Below are 23375 nucleotides of genomic sequence, written 5' to 3'. Positions count from 1 at the left end.
AAAAGAGAAAAATATTTGTGTGAAAGGACCTTTAATTAAAGGAGAGACGTCACTAATTTTCCGTGGTCCAGGGTTTAAATAGAGGAGATGGCTAGGAACTAGGATTTATGTAAAACTCGTCTGATCGCATTGTTACTTATTCAGGCACAACTAATCAACAGAATAACCAAAATCGTATTTATTAAATGCGCTAATCAATGGCGGTTGAATTACAATTACCTTTAATATAAATGAAAAACCTAACATTACATCTTTCTGTAGTGCTAACTTTTTGTATGACTTAATGTCTTATCAACTAAGTATACATCATTATTTAGTTATAGCATTGACGGTTGGTGAGTACTATCTAAATTACATTTGATTGTAAGCAAATTTATCACCGTCGTGTTCTGGAAATCTGCTCATTCCAAGTGACTTTCAGTTAACTAATTTATAGAAAAAGATGAAGGATGCAAAAAATACAGTCCCCTATGGTCTTAATTAAAGTTTTCTTAACGAGGCTATCAGTGATCAAGCCTAGTTGTAAGTTAGGTCGATTCTTATAAAATACCGTCCGCTAGGCGGTACGTAATCACCGGCACTCAGGCGAGGTCATTTATTCTTGTTCAATAACCCATTACTGTTAATATTCGTTGACTCCTTGCAATTTTACGTGTTTTCACAGCACCTTGTTCACATTAGCATTTCAGAAGTTAAACGGGAGTGTGCACCTATTGGGCGCCATTTTGTTTTCCCTTTTTTGAAAGAAAATTTTTAGACAAAAACTTAAAACAACAGAAAAACGTCCTTTTGCCGCTAAAAGCCTCAGCATTTGCTCCATTTCATTGTTTAGTAACGATTTTCTTCTTTAAAGATTTTCTTGTGTTGCCGTTGTGCTATTGTCCTTTCTTTAGAGGGAAATCAGATGGCGGCCATTTTGTCTGAAGGTTATTACAAATGTCATTCCGCTTAGTTTGGCAATTATCGCGTGCTATGCAACTTTGCTTGGTAGGGGGTAAGACCTTCGTCTATTAGGAGGGGGCGAAACTGTTGAAATGTTATCAAGATGCTGGTGCTTGTGCTAATGTGTGCGTGAAGCTATCTATACATCCTAAAACCCCAAAAAACCCGAGCTCTTTCTTTAAAACTCGCTGGGTTTAAGAAATATTCGGCTCAGATAGTTCGGGAGATGCTGGTTTTAGGATATACAGATAAACTTATACACATAGGTTGAGTATGGTTACTTAACTTTTAATGTGTCGCAAGCGTCGAGTATATCCTAAGTACGACTTATTTGTATTTCTCCGTTTTTGATTTTGTTCTTGATTATTTATGTAAAAAATAAGGGTACAGGAAGGTTATCACGTGATAAACACGTGGTATTTCCCCCGTGCTTTAATACGAAAAGGCGTCATATTCTTGTAGAACGTGTTAGTTTTGATGTGAGGGAAGTCATTCTCTTAGTCTCTCAGTGTTCGAAAGTGAAGACTCATTTTTCTGCTTACTGGTTCTTGCACTCCTCCTTACTTCTATCACGTGATGACTCCTTCCCGTCATCCTTATCGCGTGTACGGGACCGTCGTGCTTCGCGCGCCTCTCGTCGCTTGGCACGCGCCTCGTCTTCGTCGATCCTGGTGCTGCTCATTGGGCCATCGTCAGGGCTCGACTTGTCACGCCTGGCTACCGAAGGTGCTACGATGCTCTCATCTACTCTTCTCCTGCCGCCGGACCTTGGCCGTTCACGACCTCCGACACTCACATCGACATCAATGCTATCGTCGATCTTCGCGTTCCCGTTCCTAGTTGGAGCCGACTCTACCCTCCCTGAGTCAGACTTGGAAGGCTGGACCCTCTCGCTAACGGGTGCGGTCTTGCTTTTCTCAAAGCTGAATTCCTGGCTCTTGGGGCGGTAAAGGCTGCGGTTCTGGGGCTCCATCATGCTCTCTGTGTAGGACACGTAGCGGTTTGGTTTTCTGCCGCGCTTGTCCACGTCTAAGATGAGTGTTGTTGACGAAGATGGGTCAAAGGCAACTGCATTGTGCTCTCGGAGCTCCTGGATCTGTTTCTCGTACTTCTTGCACAGGTTCTCAAGGTTCTTTACTCTTGAATTGCGGAGATCGTTTTCGTTTTCGAGTTCTGCGAGCTTGAGCTTGTATTGGTTTGTCAGCTCAATTATTTTGTTCTCAAGCTCGTTCTTGTCCTCGCCAAGCTTGTTTGCATCCTCTTCGAGGTGGCTGATTTCTTTTTCGTTCTCTGCGTTCTCATTTCTCAAAGACTCCAGCTCCGCTTTCAAATTCTCGATCTCGATTTCATCTTGGAGCTTCTCGGCGCGTAGTTTTTCTATGGTATTACCTTTGTCAAGCGCGTCCTTGCGGTAGATTTCGCTCTTGTCCCCGATATTTCTAAGATGAATCTCCAAATCACCGGTTCCCTTTTCCAGCCTGTTTCTGTACTCGTCAAGCTGTTCGCGCAGGCTATTGATCTCTGCATCTTTCTGCTTGTTCTGATCTTCAAGTCTGACATTGCTTCGCTTCAAACGCTCGATTTGCGATTCCAAGTCGGACGAATCACCGCCATCAGTCTGAGACATACCTCCAAGCTTGTCCAAGAGTTCATGGATCTCGTCTTCCTGTTCCTCAATCTTTTCGTCAGCTTTCTTCTTCTTGTGCTCAAGCTCTGTGATTCTTGACTGAAAGTTGACAACGTCGTCGCGTAGCTGTTTGTTGCGATGTTCCATGTCGTCTCGCTCGTTCTCGGCATCTTGTACTTTCTCGTCTGCAGTTCTTATCTTGCTTTCTGCCTCGTTAAGCTTCCTCTGTAGGTCGGCGATCTGTTTCTGGAGCTCGTTTTCACGTTGTTTGTTTCTCTTTCGCAGATTTTCCAGAAGGTCGTCCTTGTTGCCTGATTTTGCCAGCAGTTTCTCGTAATCAGCATTCCTTTTCTTGAGATCTTCGAGCTGGTTCTCTAGACGAGCTACCTCGTTCTGCAAATCTTTCAACTGCATAAGAAGCTTCTCTTTCTCCTCCTTCAGGACCTCATTGTCCGTTCTCTGCTCTACAAACTTCTGATTTGCAATATCTCGCTCGTAGACTGCGTTGTCGCGAGCAGTCTCCAGGTTCTTATTATCAACTTCCAGATCGGAGATCCTCTTTTTCAGAGCCTTTAAGTTATCTTCCGCTTTCTCCTTCTGCTTCTGCTTCTCATTAAGCTCATCTTCATAGCTTTGGAGTCTCTTCTCGGCTTCTTCTTTCTCAAGCTGGTACTTGTCTCGGTCACGCTTGGCCCCATCCAGCTCATCAAAGTCAAAAGGACTGCTTTCTACGGCTTCGACTGTCGCGACTTGCACAGGCGCCATCTGCATATTCTCCATCTCTACCTTCAATGCCATCATTTCCTTCTTCAGTTGCTCCAACTCGACCTTCAGAATCTCATTCTCTTTAACAAGCTTCTCATTTTCCATCTCCTCTTCGGCAAGATGGCTCTTTGTTTTGTGAAGTGACACCTTTAGATCGTTCTTCTCCACGTTTAGCTTTTCTCTCTGTGCGCGCACATCCGCCAGCTCCTTGCGCAGCCGGTTAAGCTCGCTCTCCAACTCATCACGCTCTTTCTCGGCCATCTCTACCTTGTTCTTGTGGATGTCTGATTCTTTCTTTACAACGCTGTAGTTGTTACGTTGGTCCCACGAGGTTCTCTTTAAATTATTGAGGTCTTTCTTTAGTTTGTCATTCAACTTGTTCGTCTCTGCAAGCATTTTCTGCAGTTGGTCTACCTTCAGCTCAAGCATCTTAACGTCATCCTCCAAATCCCAGATTTTGCTCTTGTTTTTCTGCAACTCCGCCTCTGCTTTAGCTTTCCCTTCTAGTGCCGCTTTGAGCGATGACTCGAGCTCAGCGATGCGATTTTCTTGGTCGAGGAATTCCCCATACTTTGACTCGCTATCTTGGTCGGCTAGAGCATTCTCTAGGACGTCAATCCTCTTGTTTGCTTGCTCTAGATCGTCTTCAAGGTGCTTGATCTTCTGTTCAAGGTTTGCCTTTTGCTGTTCAAGGCGAGTCTGCTGGTTCTTGCTTGCCTGAAGATCCTGCTCGGCTTGAGCGCATCTCTTACGCCATTGAAGCATCTCGTTTTTGTCCGCCATGTGGTTGTCTTGTGCACTCTTGAGACTGTTCTCCAGTTCGGAGATTCTCTTGTCTCGGCACTCAAGGCTGTGCTCCAAGGCCTCATTCTCTCTCTCATTTTCAGCGAGGTCGCTCTCAAGCTTGGAGACCTTTTGCTTTAGAATAAAAAGATCACCTTTGGCACCCTCTTTCTCGCGAAGGGCACTCTGGTAGGATGACTCCAGATCTTCAACCTTCTTTGCACTGATGCCTTCTTTGCCCTTTCTTCCTTTTTTGCCCTCTGCGTTGGCAAGCTGTTGTTGCAGAGCTTGCAGCTTCTTCTGCAGCAATGTAAGCTCGTTTTGAAGCTTATTGTTCTCGTGTTTCAAAGCATCGAGTTGAATCTTCAGACTCGAGACTTCCTTTTGAAGAGCGCTATTATCCTTCTTCAGTCGTTCTCTTTCATCCTCAAGGGCTTCGTTTCTGGCTTCCATATGGTTTAGTTTTTGTGTAGCAGTAACAAGCTCTAGTTGGAGCCTTTCGATCTCCCTCTGTGCGTTCTGGTAGTTTGCCTTCTGGTCAGCAGCCATCGCTTGGGCATTTGCCAGCTCGTTCTTGAGTTTCTCGTTGTCTTGCTGGAAGATTGTAATCCTACTCTCGCTCGGCACCACACTGACATTCCTTTCACGCAGCTTGAGCTGTAGCATTGCAACCTCGTCTTGGCTCTTCTGGTAGTCATCTCTGTACTTAGCCACCTTCTTCTTCAAAGCGTTTATCTCGTCGCCGACGTTGCTGCTTCCTGATCGGAGCTGATTAATGATTGTATCGCGATCAAGAATATCTTTATTTAACGCATCAATCAGGGCCTGCAACTCCGTCACCCGTCTCTGCAAGATGTCGGCTTCTTCAGTGGCCTTCCTCATGCGAATGTTGTTTTCATCCAGTTGAGACCTAAGGGAGGCACATTCTTTCCTTGCTTTCGCCAGTTCGTGCTCAAGCTCGACATTACGCTCGTGAGTGTCCTTGAGACTCTCATTCAGGAACTCATTTTCCTGCTGGAGGTTGCCAATCGTCAGCTCGTCATCGGATAGCTGCTGCTTCGCAACAAATAGTGCCTTGTCGAGCTCGTCTCTCTTCTGCATGCTCTGATCTAAAGAATTCTGCGCGGACAGCACGTCCCTTCGGAGCTTTTTTATCTCCTTCTCTTGACTCTCAATTTCCTTTTTCAAGTTCTCAATGAGCTCATCCTTGTGGTTCGAGTCACCGTTGCCGCTCTCAAGGATGGCTTGTAGCTCTTGAAGCTTTCGTTTGGTCTTGTTTAGCTCTGTATCTTTTTCATGAAGATCCTCCATAGCATCATCAAGGTCTTCCTGAAGCTGTTTCTTCTTGCTTGTTTCTGCATCAAGAGTCATCTCGGCGTTGGCCAGCCTGCTCTGGGTATCATCCAATGTCTTCTGTAAGATATCAAGGTCTCGAGATGCCCGGTCGTACTTATCACTCAAGGGCTTCAGCTCTTTGTTAGCCTCATCCAATGCTTTCTCAAGCTCAAACTTCCTTTGATTGGCAACATTCAGCTGCGACTCGAGCTTGGAGATCTTTCCATGGCATCCGACCAGCTGGTCATTGAGGTCCTTTCTCTTATCGTCAGCCAACTTGCTTTCAGCTTCAAGCTCGCTGTTCTTGTGTCTGAGGCTGATGTTATCTTCCTGTAGACGCCTGAGTTCGTCTGAATCGCCGAAATCAAAATCTGGGCTAGACTGTACGATCTGTACATTCTGAGCTTCGACTATCGGTTGCTGGATCGGGATGTTTAACTCCGACTCGGCAAGTTTTCTCTTCAGCTCCTCGATCTCCGCCTCCAACTCCTTCTTCTTGTCTCTAAGCGCATCATTTTCATCCTCTGTCTTGTCAAGCTCATCTTTGAGTGCCTCGTGTTTGTCTTGAAGGTCTGCAATGTGTCGCTTTGTACTCGCAAGCTCGTCCTTCAGTTTTTGCAAATCCGCTTCAAGCTCATCACTTTCTTGCTCGGCATGTTTTCGCTTCTCGATCGCATCTTCAAGCTGCTTCTCGAGATCTTTAATCTTAGCAAAAGCGTCCTTGGCGTCCTCCACGGCGCGCTCCCTATCGTGCCCAAGCTTCTGATTGGCTTGCTTCAGCTGATTCTTATCGTTCTTCAAGTCCGCGATTTCCTTCAGCAGCTTTGATTGATCAGCTTTGAGAAGGTCGTTTGAATCTCGCGCCGCATCCAAACTTGCCTTTAGAGATTCATTCTGTTCTTCCAAGTAGTCTTTTGTGGCTCTCAGCTTATCTAACAGTGCCTCTCTCTGGGTCTTCTCCTTGGTGTGTGCATCAACAGCGATCTTGTGTTCCACTAGAGACTGATCCAGATTCATAAGCTCATCCTGGTGCTCAGTCACCCTCTTGTTCACCTTATCAAGTTGATTCTTTAGCGATTTCTTCTCAACGGCATCTTCCTCGGTCTGATTCTCGAGCGCGGTGACCCTAGAGCTCAAGTCATTGATTTGCTTTTTCAACTCTTCCTTTTCGAGATTGGCTTTGCTCAAAGCTTGTTCTGCCTCGCGAAGCTTCCTCTCAAGAACAGCATTGTCGTGTTGGATTTCGATCAAGCGTTCATTCAAATACTGGTTCTCAGCCTCAAGCTTGTTCAGTTTGGCGTTGTAGCCGTTAAGTTCCTGCCTAAGCGCTGCCTCCCGTTCCTTGCTTGCTTTCAACAGCGCTTCCAGCTCGTAAATGCGATCATCAGGCTCTGACTGCAGCGGCTCTTCAAACATCATTGTCGGGGCGGATTCTACAACGCTCACACTGACAGGGGCGGCTACTTGCATCGAAGCTCTCTCGAGCTGCGCTAGAAGTTCCCTGATCCTTTCCTGGCTGACTTCGTTGGCGTGTTTGCTGGATTCGAGCTGCATCTTGAGCAGATTGATCTCGTCTTCTAGCGCTTTCTTGTCCCTCTTTAACGCGTTATTAGAAGCCTCAAGTTGCTTGGCCTCTGCTGCTAGGTTCTCGCACATGCGTTCTTTGTCCTTGAGCTGGTTCTGAAGCTGCAGGATCTCGTTCTTCATTCTACGGTTCTTTGCTTCCAATTCCTCGCTCTCCTTCTGGTAAAACGCCTTCTCTTTCTCCAAGTTCTTGACCTTGGTTTCCAGATTGCTGATCTTATAAGACATCGAGTTGACGTCTTGCTCCAACGCTTCTTTTTCGTCCTTGAGCGTGTTTATAATTAATTCCAGCTCAGTGATCCTCTTTTTCAGGTCATTGATCTTCTTCACAAGATCTTTCTTCTCTTGGTTCAACAGATCATTCTTTGCGTTGACAGAGACAAGCTCGCGTCTTAGAGACTCTACATCTGCCTCGGCTTCCTTCAGCTGCTGCATAAGGTCAGCGATCGTGTTCTCGTGCTTCTTCACGAGTTTTCCGAGACTGCTGTTCGCCTTCTCTTGCTGCGAAGCCCTCATCTCCGCGTTGTTCAATTCCTCCTTCAGCTTAAGGATGGTGTTATTGGCATCAGCGAGAGCGTTCTTTAGGTCGTCCCTTTGTGTCGTGGTCGCATCCAGCTGGGTCTGCAGTTTCTCGACCTTTGGCCTAAGATCCGCCAGCTCTTCTTGTAAGTCCTTCTTATCATCAAGAAGTTCATCGACATCTCGTTCAAGCGTCTTGTTCTTCGTCCTCAGCTCAATCACCTCCTTTCTCAGGTCAGCATCACTCGTACCCTTGCCATCCAGCTCTCTATTCAAGGCGTCAATCTGGTCTTCCTTGTCTTGCATGTCACTCTCCAGACGTGCGATGTTGTTTCGCTGAGCCTCGTTATCCTTCTCGAGCTTGTGTACCTTCTGACGAAGGGCGGATAACTCTTTTTCTAGCTCAGGGGAGCGTTGACCGAAGTTGGCACTCAAAGACAGAGGTGCGCTCTCCACCTTAATCTCACGCCTCAGACCCTCAAGGTTCTTGAGTTTCTCCAAAAGACCTAAGAAAACAAGTTAAGATGAGTACCTGTGTGCAACGTTCAATGCGTTTGGTAAGACTCTGGTCAAAGCCAGTTGCGAGCCAATTAATTTTATTTCGGCCTCAAGTCTCTTGAGCCGGCTTTTGGAACCTGACTCGTGTGTACAACGCTCAATGCGTTAAAACTTGCGAAGAAGGACAATGAAACCGCTCAAAGCCACTGAACACCAAGGTTCTTTATAACCGTAGCCTTTAAGACCGGGTTTTTACAAGCGAAGGAAACAGAGATAATGAAGGTAACGGATGGAGACGGAAACAATCGGTGACAAATACATTAATGTGGAGACGGAGAAGAAACAAGGGACCACCCTTCTGAACATACGTCTCGAGCTTTTTTTCACTCGCAGGGCAAGCGCCCTTCGTCTCCACGTCATTTGATCTCCTTCGCATGTGATAATAACCCATTAGTGCTTAAAGCTTCAATAATACACCAATAACAATACAGACGACTCTATGCGTTTGAGAACACTGTGCGTGAGCTTTGAATTGTCTCTGTCAACCGCCATTTTGTCTTCGTAGCGACAGTAGGACCATTATAAAAATCCATTCGCATCGGCTTATCTAAAATCATTCTAGCATTTTTAACCATTTAATCTAGTAAGCCAATGTTAAAGTTATTGTTTTTGCAATATATTTTGCAGTTTGAGCCGCGAAGAATGCTAATTTAGTTTATCCATTCTTTCTGTATGTCTTACCTGCGATTTGGACCTCGGCATCATTGCGCTCCTTGGTAGTGCGTTCCAGCAGAGCGTTCAAGTGCTCGATCTCGGCGTCTTGAGAGTCCACCTTACGCTGAAGGTTCTTCAGATCGTCTTCCCGGGCGTTGTACTTCGCCTCTGCTTCAGCCAGGTCTGTCTTTGCTTCGTCGATGTCTTCGTTAAGATCCCTAACCTGCGAAATAATAGTTCAGTTAGTTCTGTTAAGAATATAACGCATTGGTCTTTCATAGATACCATCCTATTTAATCCTAATTTTGCACAGGTTTGCGACGCATTAGAAGACCGCAATCCATCCGTCAATCTCGAATTTTGCATTTCACGTCAAAAAGTCATTCTTCAAACAACTGACTACATGCAGCATCGAACAAACGATGAATGAAAGCTCGTGACAGTCAGCTTTTTGGCGAGACAAATAGTTGATTGTCATGAGCGACTTCACTAGACAAGTGCAATCGTTTGTTTTGTCTATGATCTTTTTTGTTGATAAGATGAATATAAGAAGCACACAAAAAACTAAAAAAAATAATAATAAAAGATACTGAATTACACCAAAAAGCTGATAATCGATATGCATGTGAAAAAAATATTTATAGTTAGCAAAAATTGGATGATGTGATGTTTGGTGCCAGCTCCAAGTCACGATTCGAATAAATTATTAACCTTTTAGCATGTCTTCCGCCCTTTAGTCCCCTCCCACTCCAATAACGCATTATGCGGCACAGCTCATTTATCTGAAGCCTTGGCAATCTTCATGTCTTATCGACAAATCGTTAAACGAATACTGTGTTTTTTTTTTAAGGCTTAAACCAGTGCTAGCTTATATCTGTCTGAGTCAAACAGACTCTCAAACATGACCAGGGCAAGGCTCGTTTTTTAACATTCACCCGAGTTAAAAAGAAATTGAAAGACTAGAAAGCAATCGAGAACTAGAAATATAGGGAGTCTTGGAAGTGCGTGTAAGCCAGCAGTATTTTTCTAGTATTTTACTAGCGTAAAGCGACAGCATTCAATGTTACCTCAGGAAAATGTGTGAGGCTGTGCAGGTTGAATAAATTAAATGAATAAATTAAAGACTAACACATACCTTGTTCCTAAGATGGTCGATTGTCTCGTCCTTCTCGGCAATGGAGCTTCGTAAGCTGTCAATCACTCCCTGGAGCTCCATCACCTGTTTGCGTGTGCTGGTGGCGTCGTCACGATGCTTCATGCTCGTCTGGTTCAAGTCGTTAGCCTCGCTCTCGTAAAGAGCGCGCTCCTTCTGCGAACGGTCCAACTCGTCCTCCAGGCTGTTGAGCTTCTGTTGAAGCGAGTGGACCTGGGCTTGAAGGTCGTTCCGCGCCTGTTCGGACTGCGCAAGCTTAGACTCCAGTTCGAATACCTGGAATATTGAAGATAATGAATAATTAATAATAAAAAAATAATGAATAGAGGGGATAATCACGCTTTTTTTTATTTACTTACTCGTTACTGAAGTTCTCATTATTCCCTTAGCGTGCTCCCTGATCGCGCTTCGACCCCGATCTATCCTTCCCTGCTAAGCTGCTGTCTCCGCTCAAAATGTTACCAATTCTTCAATGATTTCCCTCATTTCCATCACCCCTAACACCCTGCAACCCTACCCAATCCCCGTACCTGCTTCAGCGTGTTCATGGCCTCTTCCTATAGGACACAACTTCGTCCAATCTCTATACTTTAATTATTCCCCTTACCCCATGTAACCTCCACCCCCTTGACCCCACCCTACACTTACCCCATGTAACCTCCACCCCCTTGACCCCACCCTACACTTACCCCATGTAACCTCTACCCCCTTGACCCCACCCTACACTTAACCCATGTAACCTCCACCCCCTTGACCCCACCCTACACTTACCCCATGTAACCTCCACCCCCTTGACCCCACCCTACACTTAACCCATGTAACCTCTACCCCCTTGACCCCACCCTACACTTACCCCATGTAACCTCCACCCCCTTGACTTCACCCTACACTTACCCCATGTAACCTCCACCCCCTTTACCCCACCCTACACTTACCCCATGTTACCTCCACCCCCTTGACCGTTCCCTTACCCTTGCGACCTCCCCCACCATACCCCCTAACCTTTTTGCCATGTTATTGATGACATTTTATGCGACATTCTTTTCCACCATTTCATAAACTTCGATCGTCTCTGTCCTTATGTTACGTTAACCAAAACCCCAGGACCTTTCCTGTCCCCACCCCCCTGTGCGTACCCTCTTTGCCGTGTTTTTGGCCTCGTTATGCGCGTTGTCCTTCTCGTCCATGCTCATCTTGTAATCGCTCTCCAGGTCGCCGATCGTACGCTTCACCTCAAGCGAGTCCTCGTGGAGTTTGTTGTTCTCAAGCTGCAAGGCCTCGAGCTTCGCCTCCAGCTTGATGATCTCATTGTTCAGGTTTTGTACGTTCTGAAAAACGAGACAACACAACTAAGTAAGTGTAACCAGAAGCTCGTGCTAAGTTTCATCGAGACTTAGTGGGCCTTCATCTTCTTTTACTGACTTTTTTTAGAAATCCAGCATTCCGCGGAGAAAGAATAGCGGAACAAGCAACGGGCAACCACAGCATAAGCATACCTGTTCCAGTTCCGAGTTCTTGTTCTTCAGGTCTTCGATGGTCTTGTCTTTCTTGGCTCCCTCCTTGCGCGACTGTTCTAGGGCTTTCTCCGCAGGGTTCAGACGCGCCTGAAGGTTCGACATATCGGTCTTCATGCGCAGCATGTTGGCGCGTTCAGCCTCGAGCTCCGCCGTCAGACTCGCCTTCTGCTTCGTCAAACTCTCAACCTGCAAACAAAGGAAAGCGATTAGGAAGCAAACACAGGAATCCCGCGTTTTTATTTGAAACGGGACCACAGGGTACCCATGTGCTTCCCTAGACGCAATGCCCCCAATCAACCTATGACGGCCACCCGGTCACCGAAAAGATCTTTGCGGGCTCATGTGGGTGGCGGGAAAGAAACTGAGTAAAAAAATATACGAGCTCACTTCACTGGCTCCATAAAAATAAACAACGGCTAATGGGATCTAGGGGCTCCGTCAAGCTACAAAAAAAGCGCCACAGGCTTCCCAAGGTTCTTTCAAAGGTATATTTGCCACAGGCTTCCCGTGAATCTTCAAATGCATATTTGCCACAGGATTCCCATGATTCCTCAATGGCTTATTTGCCACAGGGCTCCCACAAATCCTACCTGGCACTCAAGCTTGGTTTGGTGTCCCTTGGAGTTGCGCGTCTTACTGTCAAGGTCAGCGTTCTCGATCTCGTAACGATGGACAATGGTTTCTAGCTCAGAGACCTGTCAATAGATAAATAAGAAGTTATTGATAAACACAGTTCAAACAACAAGGGTATGTCAGAGCAAAGAAGCTCAGTTAACAAACAAACAACTTGTTGACAAATACTTTAGGACAAGAACAACAAAGATAAGAAAAAAGCATACTCTTGCAAAATATGAGAGGCGCCAAACGTTACGACATTAATTCGTTATTGTATTCGTTAATAAAGGGCGCTTATACTGACATGACGCTTACTGCCTTGAACGTGTGAAAAACAAAAATTTTACCCTTTGTATAATTTGTAGATTTTTAGGACCGGTTCACACTTTGTCACGAGAAAAAAACAGCGCGGGAGAAGAATGATGTGCGAACAATATCAGAGTCCAAAGTTACTCAAAAGCGCCGCCTTGCGTAGGTTGTGCAGGTTACGAAAGTTTTACCATAAGCAGAAGCGAAAACAGAAGAAATAGAGAATTAGTTTTATGCGCTGACACCCATTTATGGTACGTACTACATGGCAAACCACACACTGTTATGTAGACCATTCAGCTCTTCCGAATATTTTGGTATATAGGTATGTTATTAAACGTTAAATTCAAATGCCATTGCTTTCATATGGTAAAAAACATGATAGTTCCAATTAAGTTTTAATTCCATCTAATTATTGTAACTATGCATAGAATGTAGGTAAATCAGTGTAAAACTCGCTGCAATCCTATTGGTTGAGTCGTGAAAAGGTCTCTTTCTCTGTAATCCCACGAAATACCGAAAACCTTGAATGCAATATACAGATTTGTAGAGGAATTGATTTCAGAACTTTCAATTAAACAACGAATTATAGTAAATGTATTTTAGCTGAATCAATAATAGAGCATCATACGCATAAAAAAACGTATGAAAAAACCTCTTATATCAACGGCCTCTTCGCAAACATTCCTAGATTGAGTGACGATTGAGTGCCGCGGAAAAATGCGCATGCATTTAATTTGACCCGCTATGAAACAATACCGAAAAGATTACATCGACTTAGAATACCCCTTGTCTTTGGCTAATTATCCTAACTTTTGTCCTTTTTGCAAGCAAACAAATTGGGTCCAACGGGACCACTATTTTAATGAACGTTTTGTTTCTTGTTGAAAAGAGAAGGTTCTGGCATTTTTTAACTAATGGCAGTCGTAGAGGGTTGTACTTTTAATAATTAAGGTATCGCGAGTTTACGTAAAACAATTACGTAAATTGACAAAATATAACTCCGAATGTGAAATGAAAGTGTACGCAGGAAACAAGTTTCTAATGCTTTGCACCAGCGATTTTCATAGAAATGTCAGCGTTCCTATACAGCCCCAGACCTGCTCGACCGAGAATCACCGCTACTGCTCTGAACCTAGTCTACCAAGCCTCTCCTCCCATGTACCTTCTGTTGCAGCATGAGCTTGTCTTGGTTTAGCAGCTCGATCTCTTGCGGGTCCACTCCCCAGTCCCCAGGTGGTCCGGCCTCGACGGACTCGACATTCTGAACCGTGATGACATCATACTTGTTCTCGGGAGGCTGGGAACGAGCCAACTTGAGTTCGTTTTCGAGTTGGATGATCTAAATAAAAACGTTCATTACGAGGAGTAGGCTGTAACGGAATTCTCATAAAGCAAAGAGCAATTGTCGTGGTTTAGAGTCCGCAAAACACAAAATGCTTTGACCAAATTATTTATTCACTTTACCTGGTTACGTGCGGCCGCGAGCTCAGCCTCTAGGTCAGCGATCTTCTGCTTGTACGCACGCTCGCTTTGCTGCATGTTGCTGATCTTGTCCTGAGCCTTCTGGTAAGCGTCTTCAGAGTTGTTCAGCTTTCGCTTCAGAAGGAACACCTGGAGTACAATGATGTAGGAGTGTAAGAATATATCATCTATGAACAGACCCCTCAACTTATACCGTGATGGACGCTACAGATATCGTCTCTAAAGCTGTCCTTTTCCTTCCTTTTTCCCCCAGCTCCCTTCCATCTCCAACCAACCATCCCCTTTTATGATTTTTTTCTTGCTCTTTTCCCTTTTTTCCGCCGCCAACTGCTTCTTACCTCATTCTTAGGTTTCCTTCTCATCTTTCACCTATCCTCTCTTTCCACATCCTGATCCTTTCCATCTACAGCTCTTATCTCCTTCGCCTCTTCCTCCAACACCTTGACCCCTATCCCTCGTCTGACCTCCCTTCATCCTTCTCTCACCTCATCCTGCAAATCGTCCTTCTTCGCGCGCATCTCTCCCCCTCTCCACCCCCTTGTTATGATTCCTACCCCACCCCTAACCTCCCCTCTTTGCACCCTCCTCTTACCTCATTCTGTAGATCATCCTTCTTGGCGCGCATCGCCTCCAAAGCCTCCTGCAGGTCCTCGATGTTCTTGTTCGCGGACGCGAGCTCGTGCTGTAGATTGTCCCTCTGCTTGACGGAGATCTCAAGGCTGGTCTGGCTCTTGGACAGATCCTGACGCAGCCCATCGATGATAGCTTCCAAGCTCATGATGCGGTCTTGAAGCTTGTCGATGTGCTCATTCTTGGAATTAACCTGTGCGTGGAGATTTCCAAGAACCATTTAGATTCTTCCCAGCCAAAACAGATTTACGCTAAAACCCTTAACCAAGGTATACGATATTCTTTAATTCAAGGCATGTCTTTTGCATTGCTCTGGTAAATGTTGTGTTACCCTTCTCTTTATGTCGCGTGACTCGAGGACTGAAGTGCGCGAGGTCTATTTAGGAGATGGTTTACTCGTTTACAAAGCGTTACTCGTTTACATATCGCATTACTCGATGATGATAGTGCGCGCGAGGATCCTTTATTGTGTAACTCGGTTGAAACTTGTTTTTAGACGCGTCACGAGACCCAAGAGAGTGACATGATCAATATTGCGTGACTCGATGATGTTAGTGCGCGTCACGGTCTTATATTTTAACTTGGGTCGAGAGGGTGTCATGATCCATGTCGCATGAACTACTCAACATTGGCGTAAGGCGCGATGAAATTCTATCAATTGTGTATACAAGATTCTTTGTTTTTCGCCCCGCCGTTATCAACGCTCCCTCTAGATGAAAACCTAAAGATCGCGGAATCATTTTTTTGACTCCGCAAATCAGTGTCACCACTCTTTTAAGATGACCTCGTAGAGACCGTGGAGTCGTGGCCCTGGTATATTCTCATGTGATAATTGATATATCAGGCATTTATCAGATCCATGATCAAAAAAATGGGATCAATAGGTGTGGCGTTTAATCCGAACTTAGCGTTTAATCTCGAACTTAGGAGAGCAGTCATGTATTTTTTTTTCTTGAAGAGAAGTCCTTAAAAAATATTTGGAAAATTACTATACCCAGTTACCTACGGAACTAACTTGACTTCCTTATCCCTTATCCCTATTCTTAATCCCCCATCATTTTTTCTTACCCACATTCCTTACCCCCCTTTACTCTTTTGCCAATAGAAAGAGGTACATACAATGTCAGTCATAAACTTGATAACGGTGATATAATGCAATAAATAATGAATGTAATAACAACTAATATAAATACAATAACAGTCGCCCATAAATGCAATACCAATCATAAATGCAAATAAAAAGCTCTTTGATCTAACAATACAATAGCACAGCGCCCATTAAAAACACAATTAGATACCAAGATAGATACCAAGACTCTGCTGTCAGAGATAGCTTCAAATGCGTTGCTTTTTCCCTATGTAGTAACCATGGTAACTATAAATGTAGAACAGTAGAACCACTACACAAGGGACACCCCTCGTCTAAGGGATACCTCATTCAAGAGCATTCAAGAGATCATTTTGGCACCGAAATAAACAAGGGACACCTTTATACAAGGGACACAAGGCCTGGCCCCTAGGGTAAGGTGCCCCTTGAATAGAGGCTCGACTGCTGAAAGAAGGGACCTCCGAGATTCGAAGACGTCGAAGGACGGTGTGACCAGGAAAAATACAAAACTTTTTTTCTCCTCGCCTTGTTGTTTTGTACCGTTGCCGCCCTTTTGACCGTCGTCGTATCTTTATGTCCCTATTCAAAGTTCCGACCTGTCAATCAGCCGGACGCGGTAGCCAATCAGAATAGAGGTGACGCAATGGAAGCCATGTTGCCCCATCTACAGAAATCTTTTATAAGGCGAGAAAAAACAATTGAGGTTTTTAGGGGTTTTCTAGCGAGCCTGGAAAGCAAAACACCATTACTTTTAACTGGTCGGATAGTCGTAGACTTGTCTTGTTTATCCAGCTAGATTAAATTCTTCATGAGAAGCACACAATTCACCTTCACCATGTCTTTCCACAACTCTTTGCGACTCGTCGGGGGCAAACTTCGCCATCTTGTTTACAATTTTGACCCCTGACCTCGGTTTCACGCCCACGGCGCAAAAAATGTAGAAAACCACGGATATGCATTTAACGCATCAGTGGAATGGATGCGTTAGCCATTGAGTACGACTCTGCCCTTTCTCCCTTCCCCGATCCATGCTCTTTGAGCAGTAGAAGTCAATACCACAAACTCCTAGGACTGTGAAAAACATTGCGAAAACCCAAACCCATCGTTTTTGTCATCGATTGCCAATGTAAAACATTTTTTGTGGGACATTTTGGAACCACAAGGTTGCTATTACGCCACCTCTTTGCGGATTGGCTAATCGCGAGCGCGTGATTGACATGTTGGAACCATGAATTGGCAGCCGTACCCTTCTTCGACTTCGACACGGTAGACACGTGGACATGCAACCACGCCTTCTAGGTCTCAAGGGAGGTGGTTCGGGGTCTGGGTCGGGTTCAATATGTGACGACATTGATGACCATATTGATGATGACATAGGTCTCATCGATAACTTTGCCCAAAAAGAAAATGTATATCAATTTTCCAGTGGCAAGTGGAGGCCATTAGAGATGGCGTTAATTAAAAAGTAGAAAGCGTAACACAAAAAATGCAAAAGCATTTGCAACTTACCAGAAAGCCACGATTAACTCCTTACTCGCTTTGTTTTTCTTTTTATAGACTTAGACGGCCATCTAACATAAAGGCATGTATGTTTGCTTACTTTTAAAATTATTATTACACTTACGATAAATATTACATTTATAGCTAGCTTTTTATTTATTTACATTAATGCGCGCTATTGCATTTATGAGCAGTATTACACTTAAAGGCGATTTTACAATTATGCCCCCATTATATACTCCATCAATACCTTCCGGTCTTCCGTCGTAACCTTAGAGTTTTACCCTTGCCTTTTGGGCGCTGGATTCTGTGCGATGGCTCCGATAAGTACCCGTACCCCTTTTTAAAGGGCATTGGCTCTCGCCTGGTTCTCCCTGCCTTTTAGGGCGTCGGTCCCTAGCCTAGTAATGTCACTGATTAGTAGCCGTACCTCTTGCTGAAGGGCGTTGGCCCTGTTCTGGTTCTCCTTGACATCCCCCTCCAGTCCGCCAATTCTTTCCTTGCTCTTCTTGAGTTCCGCTCGAAGCTTCTCGACCGTGTTCTTAAGATCGATTTTCTGCTTGTTCAAGCCATCGACCTACGGGCAAAAACACAAGGTGAAAAAGCTAAAAACGAAAGGCGATGCACGTGTAACTGTAAATGTACGAAAAGGAAAATGGTTTTACCTGAGCGTCGTACTTGGCTTTCATCAGTTGGTTCGTCTTCTTTTGAGACTCGATCTCTTTCTTGTACTTCTCATTATCCTGCCAGAGCTCCTCCAGCTTGCGCTGAAACACGAAGTCATCAAAGTCAAATGACTGCTTTTAAGGGGAAGGGAGTCCAAAGAATGAAGAATTCCGTGGTTACAGATAGCCGCCAGACCAAAAGATCTTATGCCTGTAGTAGTCAATTACGTACCACCATAGCACACCCATAGACACGCCCACTACACCCCCTTACACACTTCTCTGTAGCAACAACTAAGTCTAGATAGTGATTGTTTTTAGGGCGTGGTGGTTGGGGCATTGGTTTTTTATATTTTTTTTTTCACCGGGTCAGCAGATTTACTGTAGCATTTATTGGGTCAATTCAGATAATTCACCGGTTTCCAGGTTATGGGTAAGAATTCGAGGCACCCTCGCAGCTGCTGCTCTTTGTGCATGGTACGCTTGAGTCATAAGTAATTTCACGTAGTAATCGACCTTCGATGTGACAACTAAAAAATTAATTTAGAGTCTTTCTTGATGGACTCGACAAGGCCTTAACCTTGCTGGCTCCGTGTTTCTTCAACTCTCATATGCATTAATTTAATATGACAAGGCCAGATTTAGGTGACTCCCATCCTTGCACTATCGTGCACACATAGCGTACAATATAAAAATCGATTTGTGTCTGTATAAATATTTTCACATCATAGTCTGCTAAAAACACCAAGAATCTCTTTTACCCGAGACGTTTAGGTAATCGAGTAGTAGAGGACGCCAATTAAGTCAGCACTTTAATAAACATTTCTAAAACTACTTTTTAAGAAATATTCTTATTCAAGTGCTTCAGTCAAGTATATCTTAAGGATAAAAGATGACAGTTTGTTTTAAGCGTTGAGAAGCTACTCCAAAAAGACTAATACATTAAGAAATGAAGGAGATATTAAAGCGCGCGTATTTGTACCGGATGCGCGCTAAGGGTTTGATTAATGTATCGTCGAGTGCATCGTAGTAAGTGGGATCTGTGCCGTCCTAGTCCTACTTTGCCGCGTATGTTCGAGTACTCGGACTGCGTCAGACTTGTGTTCTGGCCGCATTTATTATCTTAGCAAATATTATGAGCAAATGTTAAAGAAATATCTCGATATAGTTCTAGTATGCGTGCGAGTCTTCGTCGCACTAAATACGCGCGCAATCGTACTTATCTATCTAGTGTATATTCAATTCGTGAGTAGAGGATAAATTTAATGCAAATGACAAAGTACCTCTAGGGTATTTTGCTTGGTAAAACGGGGGCTGACCGAGATGTTTTAAAGTGCGCTGAGTGTAGCGTGAACTACCTGCATCTCGATGTAGTCATTGTGCAGCTCCTCCTTCTCCGCCGCCATCTGGTTGTAGCTCTTCTCGACTTTGAGCATCTCATCGCGTGTGACCGTGTACTCGTCGTCACCTTTACCCTGAAGTTTGCGAATGTCAAAAGCCTCGTGGTGCGACTTGAGCTGAGAAATAACACAAACAAGTATCGGTAATATGACCAAAGCTTATAAGCAGAGAGCCGTAGCAGGACACGTAAGAAAATATTGGGGGGGAGGGGGGGGCACAGCCATGCCCCTACTTGTCATTCCCTCATATTTTTTAAAAATATTGGGAGGGGGCACATGCCCCCTGGTGGCACTACCGAGCAGGTTTTCCATATATTTGGAAGGAGACGTTTAATTGACTGAGGCCCTGGATGTCTAGCTACGGAACAGTTACTAGGAACAACCTTTTCACTAACGTGGTTTTACTTACATAACGTGTAAAAAACAAAGTTGAATTGGAAATTGGAAATTGATTCAAACAAATAGGGTGCGACGTATTACCTCGCTCTTCAATTCCTGGTTTTCCCGCTCCAACTGGAGCTTGTCCTTGCGCAGTTGCGCAATCTCACGTGATTTGCTATCCATGTCGCGGTCTAAGGCCTCTAGGCGCCAGTCCCGCTCGCTTATCTGTCTCTTTGCCGCGTTTGTCTCTTCTTGGAGGCGTCTGTTTTCCCGGCGTGCAGTGCGAAACTGCTCCTCGTTTCTTCGCTTCTGCTGCTCTAGGCTTTCGATGTGAAGCTGTAGTTTCTGGAACTGAAATTCCGTGTTCATTGTTAGACTTACTTTAAATAAAAAAACTTGAGCTTGGCGCCAAAAGTCAATCCTTTGAATCTAATCTAGTGACTAATAAGTGCACGATTTTATAAACTACAACTCTTTGACTAGCAAACACGAACCGCTGCGAAGCTATACCAGAGCTAACTGACTTCGATGTTGTTGCATAAAAAAAAAATACGCCTGATATATCCTTTCTGAGGAAAATACCGGAAGCGTGCACATTGCTGTCCTAGTTTTGCCCGAATCAAGCAAAGGCAGATGCAACAGGAAACGTTAAAACCTCGAGCCTTATTTGTCCGACAAAATAATGTTTTATTGACGAATATACTCACTTTAAACTAGATTAACATTGAATTTTGATAAGCAAGTATTCATCTCGCTTGAATAGTAGTCAATGACGACGCGAAAAGCTGCAACCGTCTTTAAACCGGATGTAGAGCTTTTTGTCTTCACTTAGACTTTTGACATCTCCAGAAAACAAGAAGTAAACTTCTTGTACAACGTCAAATTAGCGTTAACACTTTTTGTCACGCAGTTTAGCGTCACCTTCAAGGTTTATCCTCATTATCCATCCGCCGCCCTCTTCTTTCAAAAGTATTTACACAAGCATCGTCACATCACTGTCACGCACTCGAGATAAACTCAACTCATAACACTCAAAATATCATAAACTCCCCACACTTCCTCATGTACAAAAGCCGCTTCATTTCGTAAGACTCTATGTACGCCGCGTCACGTCACTATCACTCACTCGTCACTTCACTCATTAACAGTCAAATACGATCACCTCCCTACTCTGCCACTGTTAGTCATATCTTGCACGCCGCGTCACGTCACTGTCACACACTCGTCACTTCACTCATTTAACTGTCAAATACGATAACCTCCCCACTCTGCCCCTGTTAGTCATATCTTGCACGCCGCGTCACGTCACTGTCACACACTCGTCACTTCACTCATTTAACTGTCAAATACGATTACCTCCCCACCTGTTAGTCATATCTTGCACGCCGCGTCACGTCACTGTCACACACTCGTCACTTCACTCATTTAACTGTCAAATACGATCACCTCCCCACCCTGCCCCTGTTAGTCATATCTTGCATGCCGCGTCACGTCCCTGTCACACACTCGTCACTTAACGCATTCCGCTCGTAACACTCGAGATATCTTTAGCATCTTTTCTTGCACTTCAATTTAACAATGCTATCGATATTACAGATCAAATAAGACACACAGACGGGGTCAGACACTGAGAAAGATAGCGACTAATTTCCGATGCTATTTATGACCCTGTTTCTGTACTTTACATTGACTTTTCATTGACAGTAGTTATGCCCTCTGCTTCATGAATCTTCTTAGTTCCCGTAGCGTAAAAGGGCGTCCCTTTGAAACCAATAGCTGTTTTCGCCTTGGGGGCATGCCATGATGCATAGGCAAAGGCGCGTATTAATTTGACTCCCATTAAAACCACGATCAAAGGCTGACATTTTGAGTACTCTCATAAAAAGGCTTGTAGTATTACGGGCTTAAAATTCAATGGATCTTTAATCAATTTTCATTGTCTCAATAACCTGCTACGTAAAATGGCCAAAAAGAGTCACAACAAAAAAGTATACCTAGTCTTTGCTCCGCATTTGTTAAAAAAGAATGTATTCTTCTCTTTGTCCATGCATCAATAAAAAGCCCACAAATGCACCCTTTTCTACTCAGCCTTATTCTCTGCTTTGATCGAGGTGTCGAATGCTCTTACAAAACTGGATTAGGTAAGAAGCTTCTCGAATCCTTCTGGAATGTGAGCTATTGCACGCTAGTCGAGCACCTTCGATACGGTCAATAGATAACCGTCTTAAATAGGAACCAGAAGTTGCAAAATGTTAAATCACATGGCAAAAATAGGCAGTTAACATATACGGATACTCAACTTTATAAGCGAAAATGCATGTCATTTCAGTTCATTAACAATTTATTGTTTTATCCAATTAGGTAATTTAAGAATATTTTTAAAGCCAGCCCTTTTGAGTTTTTAAATTGTTGGTTTGTTTTATGCATTTGTCTCGCTGTGAATTATTATTCGTGTATTTGTTTTTAAAACGCAAAAATTATTTTTAATGTAAAAGCACGGGGTACCTTGCTCAATGACGCCGAACATATACACTCCGCAGCATAGCTTCACATAGCAACGCTTTTCAGCTCTTAAAACCCATAACAACTCGCAAGTGCGCATAATTCATCGTAACATAGCATAAGAATGACTCCGCATGACTCAGAGGTATTGCTACTCTAGCAAATTCGCAGCTCAGTCGTAATCAGTTTCTATCCTTTTTAGGAAAAATGAGATTCTATTGAGCTTAATTCAAAAGGAAATATTCAAGTAAACGTTCAAATATTTCGTTTTATTTTTTTTCAAGAATTCCATTGTGAGAGCTTCACCTCAATTTTAAAATACATATTGTTGTTAAGACCTATTAAAAACAGATGAACCGCCTGGAAATAAAATATGCAGTGCTTAGTCAAAACAAAACGAAATGGTATATTGTTTACTAAAAGTAATTAGGAAATACTTTTGAAACTTTCTTTTAGATAGTATTTATTCCCTTGACCACTTTCAAGCATTCTCATGAATCCATAAGTATTTACCGACTTATACCGATTATAAGATTTTAACAAACCCTTTAAAGAGGTTGATGAGATATCTAATTTCTTTAAGGACTTTCTTCGTCTAATGTTTACTCACGAAAACAAGAATGTGAGCTAAAACAAACAAATTCTGAGTGCTGCAATATGACTGATCGAACATTATAAGACATACAGTTTTTTAAAACTATGCAAAGAATGATTTACTATTCCTCTTTGATACGCATGCATGGGTTTGCACTATTTACTTAAGAATTTGCTGCATAAAAACTCCATATTTTTTTTCAGAAATTTTTCTGTATTTTTACTGACTATTGAGGTGTTAAAAGATTTATACGTTGATACTGGAAATGAGCCGAGATTCTAAATTACGATTCTAAATTTGAATCTTGACAAAATCTCACTTCCTTTTCATTATAAACCCCTAAAAGATTATGACCTCAATATATGAAACATCTTAAGGACAAAGACTTAACGACTTCTCCAATGGCTATGAAAAAATTCGATCCGTTAGAGATAGCCTTCGTGTTTATCGTGATATTTTGCAACATTCATCTAAAATGCATAGCCCCCGCCCCACTGTGCTACTCAACTCCAAAAAGTGTTTTACAGCACCTTATTTACTTAGCAAAATGACTCTACTTAGCACCCGAGAGCAAGATAAACCTCACACTTACCTAAGTTATCCGCACTTCAAGTCGCTTCTGCCTAGTTTCAAAGATTTTTGAACCTGACTGCAAGAGCAACCCCGAGCCTCATTCCCCAGCGAGTGAGCCGGAATAAAGAAGTCTCGCGTCGTAAAGACTAATTATTCCATCGTCGATATGCTCCAG

General features: G+C 43.7%; 1 protein-coding gene across 1 annotated transcript; it reads right to left on the bottom strand.

Moving 5' to 3' along the window:
• Positions 1-163: 163 nt before the first annotated feature.
• On the bottom strand, positions 164-23375 carry LOC116616309 (major antigen). Its single transcript, XM_032378378.2, has 14 exons — positions 23220-23375; positions 19630-19881; positions 19108-19266; positions 17750-17851; positions 17515-17661; positions 14439-14669; positions 13829-13975; positions 13527-13703; positions 12028-12132; positions 11417-11623; positions 11057-11248; positions 9903-10196; positions 8795-8990; positions 164-8061 (listed from the first exon to the last, which is right to left on the bottom strand). Exons 2-14 carry the CDS (start codon positions 19711-19713, stop codon positions 1481-1483), a joined length of 8622 nt encoding a protein of 2873 aa, XP_032234269.2. The 5' UTR covers positions 19714-19881; positions 23220-23375; the 3' UTR covers positions 164-1480.

Source organism: Nematostella vectensis, chromosome 9, assembly GCF_932526225.1.
Source record: "Nematostella vectensis chromosome 9, jaNemVect1.1, whole genome shotgun sequence".
Classification (NCBI taxonomy): Eukaryota; Metazoa; Cnidaria; class Anthozoa; order Actiniaria; family Edwardsiidae; genus Nematostella; species Nematostella vectensis.
The sequence above is the reverse complement of the archived record's forward strand: the minus strand, read 5'-3'. Positions and strand labels throughout refer to the sequence as shown.

Excerpts from the sequence above, each read along its gene's own strand:
- LOC116616309 (XM_032378378.2), bottom strand. The coding sequence starts at position 19,713 with ATGGATAGCAAATCACGTGAGATTGCGCAACTGCGCAAGGACAAGCTC. Across the intron at positions 13,704-13,828 it reads TCGCGGCCGCACGTAACCAG|ATCATCCAACTCGAAAACGA; the intron begins GTAAAGTGAATA and ends GTTTTTATTTAG. Across the intron at positions 11,624-12,027 it reads AAACCAAGCTTGAGTGCCAG|GTTGAGAGTTTGACGAAGCA; the intron begins GTAGGATTTGTG and ends CTTTGTTTGCAG.